Here is a 12,154-nt window from a genome sequence, read left to right as displayed (position 1 = left end):
AAATGTATAGAATCCCTAAAATGAATAAAAATTGAGCGAGACATTAGTTTCGAGGAGTTAAAAGTCACAATTACAGAAGTCAGTGTGCGTTTGGTAATAAATGGATTTAAATTGAAAAGATTTGAAGGCTTAAGGGGCTTATTGGTAATATTGGGATCTATTATGAAAGGAATTTATGGGATCAGGGTGTAAAAGGTAAGTTTTGGATTTAAGTTGAAGTGGTTTTGGGAAGGAGGGACCGATTATGTCAATTTGGGTGAACTTTTAAAATAGGACGACGATTTAAGAACCGTCCATCCCTCCTGTGTATTGGAGCCTCGTTCAAACCAAAACCCTAAGGTCACCACTCTCTAGCCGCCACCATCGTTTGGAGCACATCGGAAGCCGGTTGCATCACCAAACCTTATCGCCGCCGTTTCAGCGCCGTCGAGCATCGTCATCACTCGCCTGTTACCGGAGACGTCGGGGAGTAACCAGAGGACCACCAAAGAGGAAGGAATCGTCGTGTTTGTCGCTGCTTGAGTCGTGAACTACCGAGAAAGTCGCTGGTAAGGTCATCTGTCGATTCTTCTTCCCATTCCCTTCGTCATTTCGTGTTTTGACGTTGCGATTGCCGGCTGTGGGTATCGTCCGCCCTTGAATCGCCGCTTCTACTCATTCCGATGACCACAACTTCCTAGTTGGTGGTTAGGAGCTTGGTCTCATGTCGTTTTTATGCATAAGGTTGCTGCCATGAGTCGAATGTGTGGCCATGGGAGTTATTTGACTAGAAACCGATCGCCACCACCACAAGGTGGTGGCAGCCACTGTTTTCTGCCTTCTACTTCCGCCACCAGCCACCGTAGGAGGTGGCTGTCTGTGTATTTATTAGTTGTGAAGATTGTGTATGTGATTTTCTTGGACAGGAACCATCACCATTGGAAATGGTATCTGTCGCCGCTGCTGTCGTTATCGGACCTTCGTATGCCACCATGAAGTGGGTGGTTGTGTGCATTCCCGAGTAAGAGACGTATTTTGTGGTGTGTTAGTATAGCCGAAAAAGCAAGAAAGGCCAACGCCACCTCATGCCGCCGCGAGCCACTGCCGGCCACCATGGTGTGGCTGTGTGTGTATGTTTAGATTAGTTTAGTGTGTGTGTGTGTGGTTATTGAGATTTAGCTTTGTAAAATGTAATTTGAATTTGGAATAATGAAAATGAAGTAAGCCACCACCGTAAGGTGGTGGCCGCTGTCGTGAGCCACCATCGACCACCACTACCCGAGGTGGTAGTGGGTGGTGCCCCGCTAGCAAACCCTAATGGGCTTAGATATTGGTTTTGGGACTATTGGGCCATGTTTGGGTGGAAAACCCTAATTATGAGTTTTGGGCCTTAGACTTATTGGGCCCACTTGTGGGTCGTTGGGGTTGGATTGTGAATTAAGCCCAAACTAGTCCATGCCATTTATCTAGTAAGGTAAAGGAATTAATGGGTCAAGTCCTTAATGGACTAATTGAGAAAATCTTAGTATTTGAGAAGTTATCAGAACACACACACGAGACTTATTTAATAAGTGAAATATTAAATAATAATCATTGGCAGAAATTAATCTAAGCAATAATTGACTTAATGGATTAAGTCCCAAGTGTGTTAAGTCCTTAGTGGGTTAAGTAAGAAACACATAACCCTAGTTATCATTTGATGTGAAACCCTAATTTCACTTGGGCTTTGTGTTGGGCCGTCTGAGAATAATCAAATGGACTAGAGTAATTAGTAGGGCTTTAGGGTAAGGCCCATATGAAGGATTGGGCCCAATTTGGAAAATTGGGCCATAGATGGGCCATAGTTGGGGCCTAGATGGTTGTATGATATCGGGCCCTAGAATGATACATGTTGGACTGGACTGATCAATTGGGCCTTAAGGGAAGTCCATGTAGCGGTTTGGGCCTAATTTGGAAAATTGGGTCATATGTTAGGCTTTGATCCCTAGATGACTTTGGGCCTATGGATTGGGCCTTGGGCTTGGGTAAGCCAAGCTAGGGGTAATGTAGTAATTATCCAAAGCATGTATTTTTAGTTATGTGTTAGAACCCAATTATTAATTGGGTGTTATTTGGTGTTGACAGTTCGGTAATCTGTCAGCCAGCAGCTGGGGTGGAGTCTGCGGGACTTCAGCAGTGTGGGATTGTGTCTACGGGACTTCAACAGTGTGAGGTGAGTTTCCTTCCAGTAGAAACGGGTCTACGGCCACAATGCCGGCTCGTTTAGTTAGTAGTAATTCCGGATTACAGTCCGATGCAGTAGTTAGAGTGCTTGATATCTTTGTGATTCAAGCATGTTTTGTGTTATGTGTTCCGGACTCTGTTCCGATGCAGTATGCAATATATGTATTCATGCTAGTTGATATGTTTATGCTAGGTTATGTTCAGTCAGTTCCGGACTTCGGTCCGATGCAGGGGACAAGGTCCCAATCAGTTCCGGACTTCGGTCCGATGTAGAGGACAAGGCCCTGGTTAGTTCCGGACTCCGATCCAATGCAGTTTCCGGACTTCGGTCCGATGCAGAGGGCAAGGCCCTGGTTAGTTTCCGGACTTCAGACCGATGCAGTTTCCGGACTTCGGTCCGATGCAGTGGGCAAGGCCCAGTAGATGCTTTATATGTTATTGTATGGTATGTGGTAGTTTGGGGAGCTCGGTAAGCTTCGTGCTTATGGTTTTCAGCTTTGGTTTCAGGTACTTAGTTTTCAACAGAGGAGCTCGGGAAGATTGTAGTGCAAACACCATTTGTTCAGCCTGGGATGTTTATACTCTGATATATTTGACAGTTGTTATGATATTTTGAGATACATTGTTTATGATTTTTATATGAGGTTTATCGACTATGGTTTTTATTATTAAATTTAACGAAATTTTCAGACTGTGTTTTTGGGCTGTTACACACGGCTTAGTGTCTGTATCCAAGGTGTACTAGGCGTTTTTGCGATATAAACGTGTGCATGCTTGGTTTAATCATTCTACTACTCCATTCTTACTTTGTTTGATTGCTATTTGTTTGATCACCGGTTTGGATCCTCGGATTTAGGACCTTACAATTGGTATCAGAGCCAATCCGGTGTCAAAACATATTCAAGGATTGTATCAATCAAAATTTTCAGATCTGGAGCGTTTTTGATCTTATTTTTGAATGATTTTTGCGTTTTTGGATAGATCTTGGCAAACGAGTTTTTGATCAAGTTTTGGAACAAAAAGGGACAAAAATCGTTGTTTTTTTTTCGTATCTGAAGCAGTGTTCACGGCCATTGAAGGGTTTACGGCCGAAGGAGGGTTCTCATCGGCGGCGTTTGCGGCTAGGGTTTCTCGGAGTTTACGGCCCGAAGTTCATTTACGGCCCACGAACGTTTACGGCTCGGGGTTTGCGATCCGCGGTTCATGGCCAGCCTCGCCTCGGGTTCACGACTCAGTGGCTTCAGACGATCACAGCCAGCATCCTCGCAAGCGTGCGCGTCCTCGCATCAGCTTCGTATTAAGAAAATATATTGGAGGTTGCCTGGATTCGAACCTGGGTCCTTTGCTTCATCGTCCCAATGCCTTACCATCTGATCTAGCTTGCCACATGTTACATTCCTCCCAGATTTCATTCAAAAGGACTCCCTTTCGCACCTAATTTCGCATTTTTTTCACTTTCAGCCCAAAATTCAAAATTTTTCTTATTTTAAAATTCCACTTTCAACCCAAAATTTCAGCTTTTAATTTTTGGTTTCTAAATTGACTTTTGAACTTAAAAATTGACTTTTGACTTTAAAATTTGACCTTTGACTTTAAACTTTGAGTTTTTCGTTTAATTTATAAATTTTCAAATTTAGCTTTTCAGTTTGACTTTTAAGTTTGATTTTTAAATTTGACTTTTAAGGTTGACTTTCTTGGTTTCAAGTCAAAAGGCATATTTTTAAACAATGAGTTCCTCAAACATTTCGGTCAATGAAGTTTCATGCTCTCAATCTTGTATTAAAACTATCAAATTTTTACGTGAACAAGCCGATTTGATGCGTAGAGAGATTGAGGAACTCAAGTATGAGGGATACCAACTGAGAAAAGGCCAAAAACCATTAAAAGATCAATTAGAGGTCAAGTCAAATGACTATAAGAAATTACAAGCAGACTATAGTGACAAGTGTGTTCACTATAAATATCTATAAAAGGATTTTGATGTTGTAACTGCGGAACTTGACACATTGAAGACTCGTTTTGCAAATGCTGATTTTAACTTCAAAAAATTCGATGTGTCAAGTGAAAGAGTTGCAACAATAATTGAACACCAAATGAAATGGAGGGACGAGAAGCAAGTAGGAATAGGCTATGAGAGTGTTCCTCCTCCATTTAATCACAATTACACTGCTATTCCTTTGACTCAAGCTGAGATTGACCGTGAACCATTTATGGTTTACGGTAAACCAGCGGGTGAACATGCAACAAACTGTAGTGTTAGGGAGTTAGATACTAATGTTTCTACTTCTCATGCAGATACATCTTTAAGTCAAGGAAAGCAGGAGTCTGGAGAGAATTGTGCTAATAATAATTTTGTTTTGAAAAATGATGTTTCTGTTTCAGATAATATTGTTTCTAAAACTGATGATTTGATTGGTGATGATTCTGTGTCTAATTCTGATGTTTCAAATGTTGCTTGTGGTGATGTGTCTAATAATTCTGATGTTTCTGTTACTAGCACACCCACTGCACCTACACCTATCACCCAACCTGAATCATGCACTTGTATATGTGGGAAGAGCAAAGGAGTCAATAAAACGACTAAACCAGAAAAGAGTAGTACTAGTTTTTATTCTAAGAGACAAACGTGCTTTAACTGTGGAACAGCTGGTCATATTGCTCGCAATTGTCCAAATCGGGCATTGGTTCATTTTCATGCACGCAGAAGAGAGAGCAAGTCGCGAGGAAGATCCCTCATGAGAAATTTCTCGAGACCTCGTTATCGTGATGGTGATTAGAATGTTCATAAGGACAGAAAAAGGGATGAACTTAAAAGAAATAAACAGTTTTTTCATGCAAATATAACAAGTACTTTCATGAAACTGTGGCTAAGCCAAGATCGGATTCGTCAAAGCTACGACAACTTCTAGTAGTTTCTAATAGTTTTACCAATCACACCACAAACTTTTTATGTATTACCATAATATTTCTTGATGTTTTATGAGTGTCTACTCTCTTGCATCACACTTAATATTTTTTATTTATTTCCAACAAAACATATTTATATATAATTAATTAATTATATAACAAATAATCCCTTCATTAAGGATCCAATCTTATACCACCATGTAACCAGAAAGACCATAAATTCGTGTATGTTGGTGTTCTTTTTTTTTTCTTTTACTTTAATGTTCTGTTTTGATTAAAAAAGAAGGGTCCATATAAAATACTTTTTTAGCCATTTACAACACAACCATTTAATACATAAAGTGTTATGTATTGCATATAAACTGTTATGTATGTTGTGTACATATTACTAAAAAAGAAAAAAAAATACAAACTTTCGACCATCATTACACACAGTCCATTGACAACTTTGCGGAGTAAAAGTAATTCACATTCTGAATGTCGAGTATATATGTTTTCAAAGAACTTTACACCATCAACAATATTTATACAACATCCAGATTGTGTTTTTACATGTAAATCTCATTGGGTTTCACTTCTCAGAAGAGAAACACAAATTCTATATATCCCCCTTACATATGTTGAAGAGCATCTATGTTCTATCTTCAGTTTCAAAGCGTATTCTTCCATTCGACCTTTGTCGTATCGTATGGCGTATATGGAAGAAAGCTTTTAAGGTACCTCCTGAATTTCATGGAAGTCATCTGTTTGAAACACAGAAGGAAGTCATACCAGTAAACAAAGTCCCATGGAGATGCACGTGGAGATAGCTTTTTCGGAGCAAATAAAAGAAAGAGTTCTTGTAGACATTTCGTCGAGCAGAGGAAAGGCTCTTTTTAAAAAGATCGCATTTTCTCCTTTCAGATGAATCAAGAATCCTACAGTTGATAATTTCAAACCGGACCCACCATCGAAATCTATGAACGTTCACATTAAATATCTTGAATCTTGAATATGGTTGCAGGTCGTCATCACCAGAGACATATAATAAATATGGGATCAAATCAAAAGCACCCAAATAGCCATTTGACCAAACGAATTCCGTGGCAACACCAAAGTTTTTTATTATTGTATTCCGCCGCCGTCTCGGGTTTTCCGTCGGATGCCGTTCCGGGAACGGAAATGAACAGGCGAATACAAACAAAACGATAAGCTAAGCAAACGGCTGAGTATTACACCTGGGCGGGCCCCGCCGATTAACAAGCCGGCGCGTGTCGACACGTCACCACCATTCTCAATGGAAGCAAGCCATGTGTGTTTCTCCCGTATCTACTACACACCAAACCCCTTTCTCTATCGCTTTGAAATTTGAATATTTTATGAAAGCAAAGACTTATTAATTAGAAAAACATTTAAATTTTGAAGTGTTGAACTTCCAATTCTGCCCTTCAAGTATTGGTTTAGTGGATGTTCAGTCCTTCAACACCCAACTTTTTCAGTTTTCTATATGTAAACTTCTTGTGCCCAACATGTGTTTGGTAGTACTTATTTTTCTTACTTTACTTGTAATCTTTGTAGTTAATATGAATTATGCGTTTATTTTTAATAAATATTAAAATGAAGTATATTTGACTACTCATCATTTGAAAAAAGAAATACCAAACGATATTCGTTAGATGATCTATTTCTTTTCTTTTAACTATATGTAGTTTATGTTTAATTTTTCAACGAAACACGAATATTGGGATCAATAATTTCATATTAGAATAGATCAATTAAGAAAATATATTATATGATGTTATATTATTCATGATCACTTTGATTTAAATTTTATGTGTCCCACATAACAGTCAAACCTACCAACCTCGTTTGATGAACAATTTTACTTGACTGAAGTATCAAGGACTGTAACGAGACTAGTGCTATTGTATCAAGATTCAAGAGAATACAATTACTTTCATTGATTATGGGTGGATTTCGAATTTTTATTCTAGATGCATATATAATAATCATTATTTTAGATTATAATGGTAGTTTAAGGGTTAGACTTTATTTGGAAGGCATCGTGCTATTACCAATCAATACTCAGTAGCATTATAAACTCCTTGTATATGCATCTTATCAAAATTTTCATATGACACGCTAGAGGCATAATTATTGTGTCCAAAGTAACTTATCTATGCATAAGTTATGAGTAAAAGTAGGCCATACGAAAAGATGATACTTTTATATACAAATATTTAATGAAAACAATATTTTTTTTTTTTGACAAAATTCACTTTAAATTTCTTGCTTTATGTTTTCGTCATTAAAAATGAAGTAATATTCGGTATATAATATTATAAGAATTTGGTGATAAAGAACCGGTCAAAGCCCTTAAAACCGTCAACCATTCAATATTTCATTTCCACTGTAACTTAAGGGACATCCCAAAAATTGCTTTGTCGTAATAGCAGTATAAGTACCATAAACAATTAGACTTCACAACTCAATATATAAAGTGTGGGTTGACATGTTTAATTAAACGAATTGCTACTTTCAATCCAGCCAAACGTGTTAGATTTAGATAAATGAGTTGATGTCAACTTGACCAAAATTTTCATCCCAATTTAATAGCTAACGCCCATGTCAATCCATTTAAACTTCAACATTTACATTAGATAAGAACAATTTATGCTTAGTTAATTTGGACTATTTCTCAATTTATGTGTGTCATCTTAGTGCATGGGCTGTGCTAATCTTCTTCGTATGTCTCCAATTTTATCTGATGTCTCTGAAGAGACTTTATATTTGGTTAATTAAATTAAATGCTAAAATAGTGATCTAAGTTTAAAGGGAAAATAACTTCATTTGTGTTTCCCGAGTTCATTTAAGGAGAGAAATGAGAGGATACGGAGGGAAAGTGAAGGGTGTCGAAGGAAAATCGTGTTCCCGAGTTTTATTAATGGAAAGAAAGTGAGGGGAGGGGAAGGATTTTAGAATCATATTTTCTTTCCAAATTTTCCTCCCAAATTAGATGGATTTGGGAAGAAAGTGAGGGGAAGGAAAATTTTAAGTTTTATTTTCTTTTTTCTCCTAACTCGGGAACACAAAAACTAAAAATTTTCCTTTCCTTCCATTTCCTTCGAACTCGGGAACACAGAATAATGAATATTTTTCTTCACCTCCCTTTCTTAAGTAAATTTCATTTTAAAATATCCTCAATCTATTTTATTTTGAAGCCTCAAATGTTATGTTTCAATTCTCTATTTGACGAAAAGGTTACACTTATAATTTCAATATTAGAGGTCAATCATAGTCCACTAGGACCAATAATACCACTCGATCACCACCGGTCATTCTACATGAGAAATCTAAATTCATAAATTCAAACAAATTTAAATTTCAATTGGTTTAAAAAGAACAAAAAGACTCGTTACCATTATACGACAAGCTATAATAGTTAATGGGTCACAAGTTAACAATCCAATAATTGAAGGACGATATATGAACTTTTCCCTAATCGAAAATGAAATTGAAAAATGAAATGTTAACCCGCCAACACCGAGCAGGCCAACAGACAACAACATCCTTCATTTGTCTCACCCATCCAAGTCTCTACTATAGAGAGAGAAAGACAGAAATCATCACAGAATTTGGAATTGGGGATTAAATTAAATCTGAAGAATCACATAAAAATGGGTTCATCGTCTCCATCAGCAACACCATATTTGAGTGGAGAAATCAGAAGTGGGAAAAGATCACAGATTAGTCCAACTAGTTATGATTTCTCCTTCAAGATTCTGGTGATCGGAGATTCAGGCGTTGGTAAAAGCAGTCTTCTTCTCAGTTTCATCTCCACCTCTCAAGATCCTCTTCAAGATGTTTCTCCTACTATTGGTAACTCGATTTCCATGTATCTTCAAGATTTTTTTCCCCAATTCTTTTTGGTTGATTTATGGGTTTTTTTTTTGGATTTTTGTCCACTACCCAATACATATAATATGAAAGTAAATACTATGATCTTGCTTCAAATTTACGGTGTTCTATAATCTGGTTTTTATTCATTACACTGTTCTTAGTTCTGTTTTTTGTATTCATTAATATATTTGATTGATTAGCGATTACCCCATAGATCCCCACCCTTTCTTGGAATTACAAGGTTTCTTGGATTTTTATCCATTATCAGTACATATTTTGTTTTTTGTTTTCTTGGAAATATTTGTACAAGATTGTATTGTTGCGAAGTAAAGATGTTTTATAATTGGATCTTTATTTATCACGCAGTCCTACATTCTGTTTTCTTCTCATGATGTAAAGATTTTCTGGTTTCTTAATCATTATTCTACGTATAAATCCAGACCTTTTTCTGTATTTTTCTGATTCATTTTTGAATTATTTTTGTTGATTCACATGGTTTCTTTGAATTATTTGGAAATTTATCTACAATCTTGTATTTTTAGAGAGTCGGTTGTTAATCTTGTTTCAATTTTTCTAGCAAGTGTTTGGTCCTTTTTTTTTTCCTGTTATATAAATTTTCATGATTTCTTGATTCATTTTTTAATGGATTTTATATTTTTATTCACTCTACCAAGTATTTTTATTGGATTTTCTTTCACTATCTACTGTTTTTTTTTATCATGTTTTGCTTGATTTCTTGATCATGGGCCTTTATTTGGAATTTCACTAAAAAACCAAACTCTGTACTTGTACGATCTTATCTTGTATTCAATTATTTAAGAATCTTGTACTAATGAATTCATCCCCCATGTTCTTGAATTATTTAGTGGACAAACTGAAGTTTGATTTTTAAAAGAAAACATGTAAATCATTTGTGTTCTTTTAGTTCTACCTACCCATGTGAATTGATTCAGTTAAGGTTCCATCTTTTTGTTTTTTCAAATAAAATACGAGTTTTGCATGTGAAAAGATGATACCACACATGTTTAGATAAACATAAATGTCGCATGCTTTATTTGTTCTTGATATTATTCGTTTATTCAATAATTTTGCACCTTGTCTGATTTTTGATATGCACATAGGCTCTATATGTTGTAATTTCTTGTCACAAATCATCTTTTTATTTTAGTTTTATCAATTATGAATAATTTCTTTTTGGTTTCTGCCTTCTATTAGGTGTAGATTTCAAGATGAAGATGCTCACAATTGAAGGAAAACGACTCAAACTGACTATATGGGATACAGGTAACTATATTTAAATAAGTTCATATGAATCTTTTTAGACTTGAAAAATCCACATCACAAAAAAGTTTTAAACTTAAATTTCTATGTACTTATTAATTCTTGAAATGATTTTTCTGCTCCAGCTGGACAGGAGAGGTTTGGTACACTAACAAGTTCATACTACAGAGGCGCACATGGAATCATTCTTGGTAAATTATCAAACTTTATGCAATTCACAACAATCTTACATGATTTTAAGATGATGAATGACTGATTTATACTTGTATATATATCTTTCTTGTTATCAGTTTATGATGTTACTCGAAGAGAAACATTTACAAACTTATCAGAAATATGGGCTCGAGAAGTTGAACTTTACTCCACAAACCCTGATTGTGTCAAGATTCTAGTTGGAAACAAGGTCGATAGGGTAAGTCAAATAGTCATTACACTTTTTTTTTTTTTTTTTTTTTTTTTTAATATCTCTATTTTATAGAAGATCGATTAATGTAACTCATGAAGATGATGGAACATTTCAGGATGTTGAAAGGGCTGTAACAGTTGAAGAAGGAATGGCACTTGCGAAGAAGCATGATTGTTTGTTTTATGAATGTAGTGCTAGAACAAGAGCCAATGTGCAACAATGCTTTAAAGATCTCTCCTTAAAGGTGCACTTTATTTATCTTTTCTTGATTATCAGAAACTCTTACAAATTTATCACCAACATTGTTTCTGATTGAGAAGTGATTCAATTTTGCAGATACTTGATAAACCTGGTTTACTGGAGCAGGGATCAGTGTTAGTGAAGAGACAAATCTTGAAGGAGAAACAACTTTCTATGAAAAAAAGAAGCGACAATTGCTGCTCTTAATGGAATCATGTTGTTTGCTGTTTCTTTTTTGTGATGATCGAATGGTCAAATCTGCTCTCCATGGTCAAAGCAAGTAAGATGGTGATTCGTTTCTGTAAACACCTGGCGCGACCATATGTGATAAGAACTGGGAGTTGCTGTATAATGTTTAGTAGGTTAAAATATATATAGGTATATTTTGTTCTTTATTTGTTGAAATCTTTTGGCCTGATATGGTCTTTGTAGAGTTGACCTCAAAGTTTTTGGATGGATTGAGAGTCCGAATGGATGATAGTAAATAGTAAATAGTCGTTTTGTAATACAGCTTTTCAAGTATATCAGATTTGCTTGCTCATAAGTGTAAAAGTTATCGATCTTATTTTTGTAACGAATACATAAGCTATACAATCCTTATATAGATATATAAACAAGGATACAATCTAATCTACATGATCCTATTAGGCGATTGAGATTCACGAGGCATGCATAATTAACCAAATGCAGACATGCTGAACAACATGTGTAATATGATGCCTCAGAATGTTAATATAGCGTAGGATTGGAAACGACAAGTAGACCTGGCAATAGGGCGGACTTGAAGCGAATTGACCTTAATCCAAACCCTTTTAACAAATTCCAAAACCCGATCCAAACCCGCTCCATAACCTGTATGGTTTTGAATAATCAAACCTATATCCTTATCCATCGAATCAACAGATATTCAAACCCACACTGTAACCCGTAGGTTTTTTGATTAATCAAACACATTTTACTTAAATCATAAAATCACATTTGTTAAATAAAACAAATGTTGATTTAGAAAACACATTATGTACTCGAAGACTTTCGATTGGAATTAAAATCATTATTGTAGTTACTACCAATTGGTTTTTGACCATCGATTGCATTGATAGAGATTAACAATTACAAACTTTCTTCCAATTGATAAATGAATTTATTGATTTATAAATGAAATTGATGATTACATGATGAAATATAAATGAAATGACATCCTGATTCTTGGGAGAAGACTGAAAGTCTAGAAAGTTGAGT

At 35.9% G+C, this 12,154-nt stretch overlaps 1 protein-coding gene, 1 long non-coding RNA gene and 1 other non-coding gene across 5 annotated transcripts; 2 read left to right on the top strand and 1 right to left on the bottom strand.

Annotated features, from left to right (window-relative positions):
* Positions 1 to 325: 325 nt before the first annotated feature.
* On the top strand, positions 326 to 3,876 carry LOC145066317 (uncharacterized). Of its 2 annotated transcripts, XR_013688732.1 has the most exons (3): positions 326 to 548; positions 906 to 2,191; positions 2,710 to 3,876. It is a non-coding gene; the product is annotated as an uncharacterized LOC145066317 (long non-coding RNA). The 2 variants fall into 2 exon arrangements; XR_013688731.1 differs by having other exon boundaries at positions 906 to 3,876.
* Positions 3,877 to 7,768: 3,892 nt separating this feature from the next.
* LOC145071860 (U6 spliceosomal RNA) lies at positions 7,769 to 7,871 on the bottom strand. The gene has a single exon (XR_013690824.1). It is a non-coding gene; the product is annotated as a U6 spliceosomal RNA (small nuclear RNA).
* Positions 7,872 to 8,637: 766 nt separating this feature from the next.
* Positions 8,638 to 11,459, top strand: LOC145066316 (ras-related protein RABC2a-like). 2 transcript variants are annotated; one of them, XM_079013537.1, is made up of 6 exons: positions 8,638 to 8,967; positions 10,204 to 10,272; positions 10,395 to 10,460; positions 10,560 to 10,681; positions 10,791 to 10,919; positions 11,012 to 11,459. In XM_079013537.1, the coding sequence occupies exons 1-6, from the start codon at positions 8,766 to 8,768 to the stop codon at positions 11,120 to 11,122; spliced, it is 699 nt and encodes a 232-aa protein (XP_078869663.1). In that variant the 5' UTR covers positions 8,638 to 8,765; the 3' UTR covers positions 11,123 to 11,459. The 2 variants fall into 2 exon arrangements, with proteins under 2 accessions (XP_078869663.1, XP_078869664.1); XM_079013538.1 differs by lacking the exon at positions 8,638 to 8,967 and adding an exon at positions 10,007 to 10,121.
* Positions 11,460 to 12,154: the final 695 nt, after the last annotated feature.

Source organism: Lactuca serriola, chromosome 8 (assembly GCF_051521515.1).
Source record: "Lactuca serriola cultivar US96UC23 chromosome 8, Lser_US96UC23_V15, whole genome shotgun sequence".
NCBI lineage: Eukaryota > Viridiplantae > Streptophyta > Magnoliopsida > Asterales > Asteraceae > Lactuca > Lactuca serriola.
Note: the sequence above shows the minus strand (reverse complement) of the source record. Positions and strands in the feature narration are given on the sequence as shown.

Bases quoted from the DNA above. Each gene is read 5' to 3' on its own strand.
- LOC145066316 (XM_079013537.1), top strand. From the start codon at position 8,766: ATGGGTTCATCGTCTCCATCAGCAACACCATATTTGAGTGGAGAAATC. The intron at 10,682-10,790 runs GTAAGTCAAATA...GGAACATTTCAG, and splicing joins TTGGAAACAAGGTCGATAGG to GATGTTGAAAGGGCTGTAAC. The intron at 10,920-11,011 runs GTGCACTTTATT...TCAATTTTGCAG, and splicing joins TTAAAGATCTCTCCTTAAAG to ATACTTGATAAACCTGGTTT.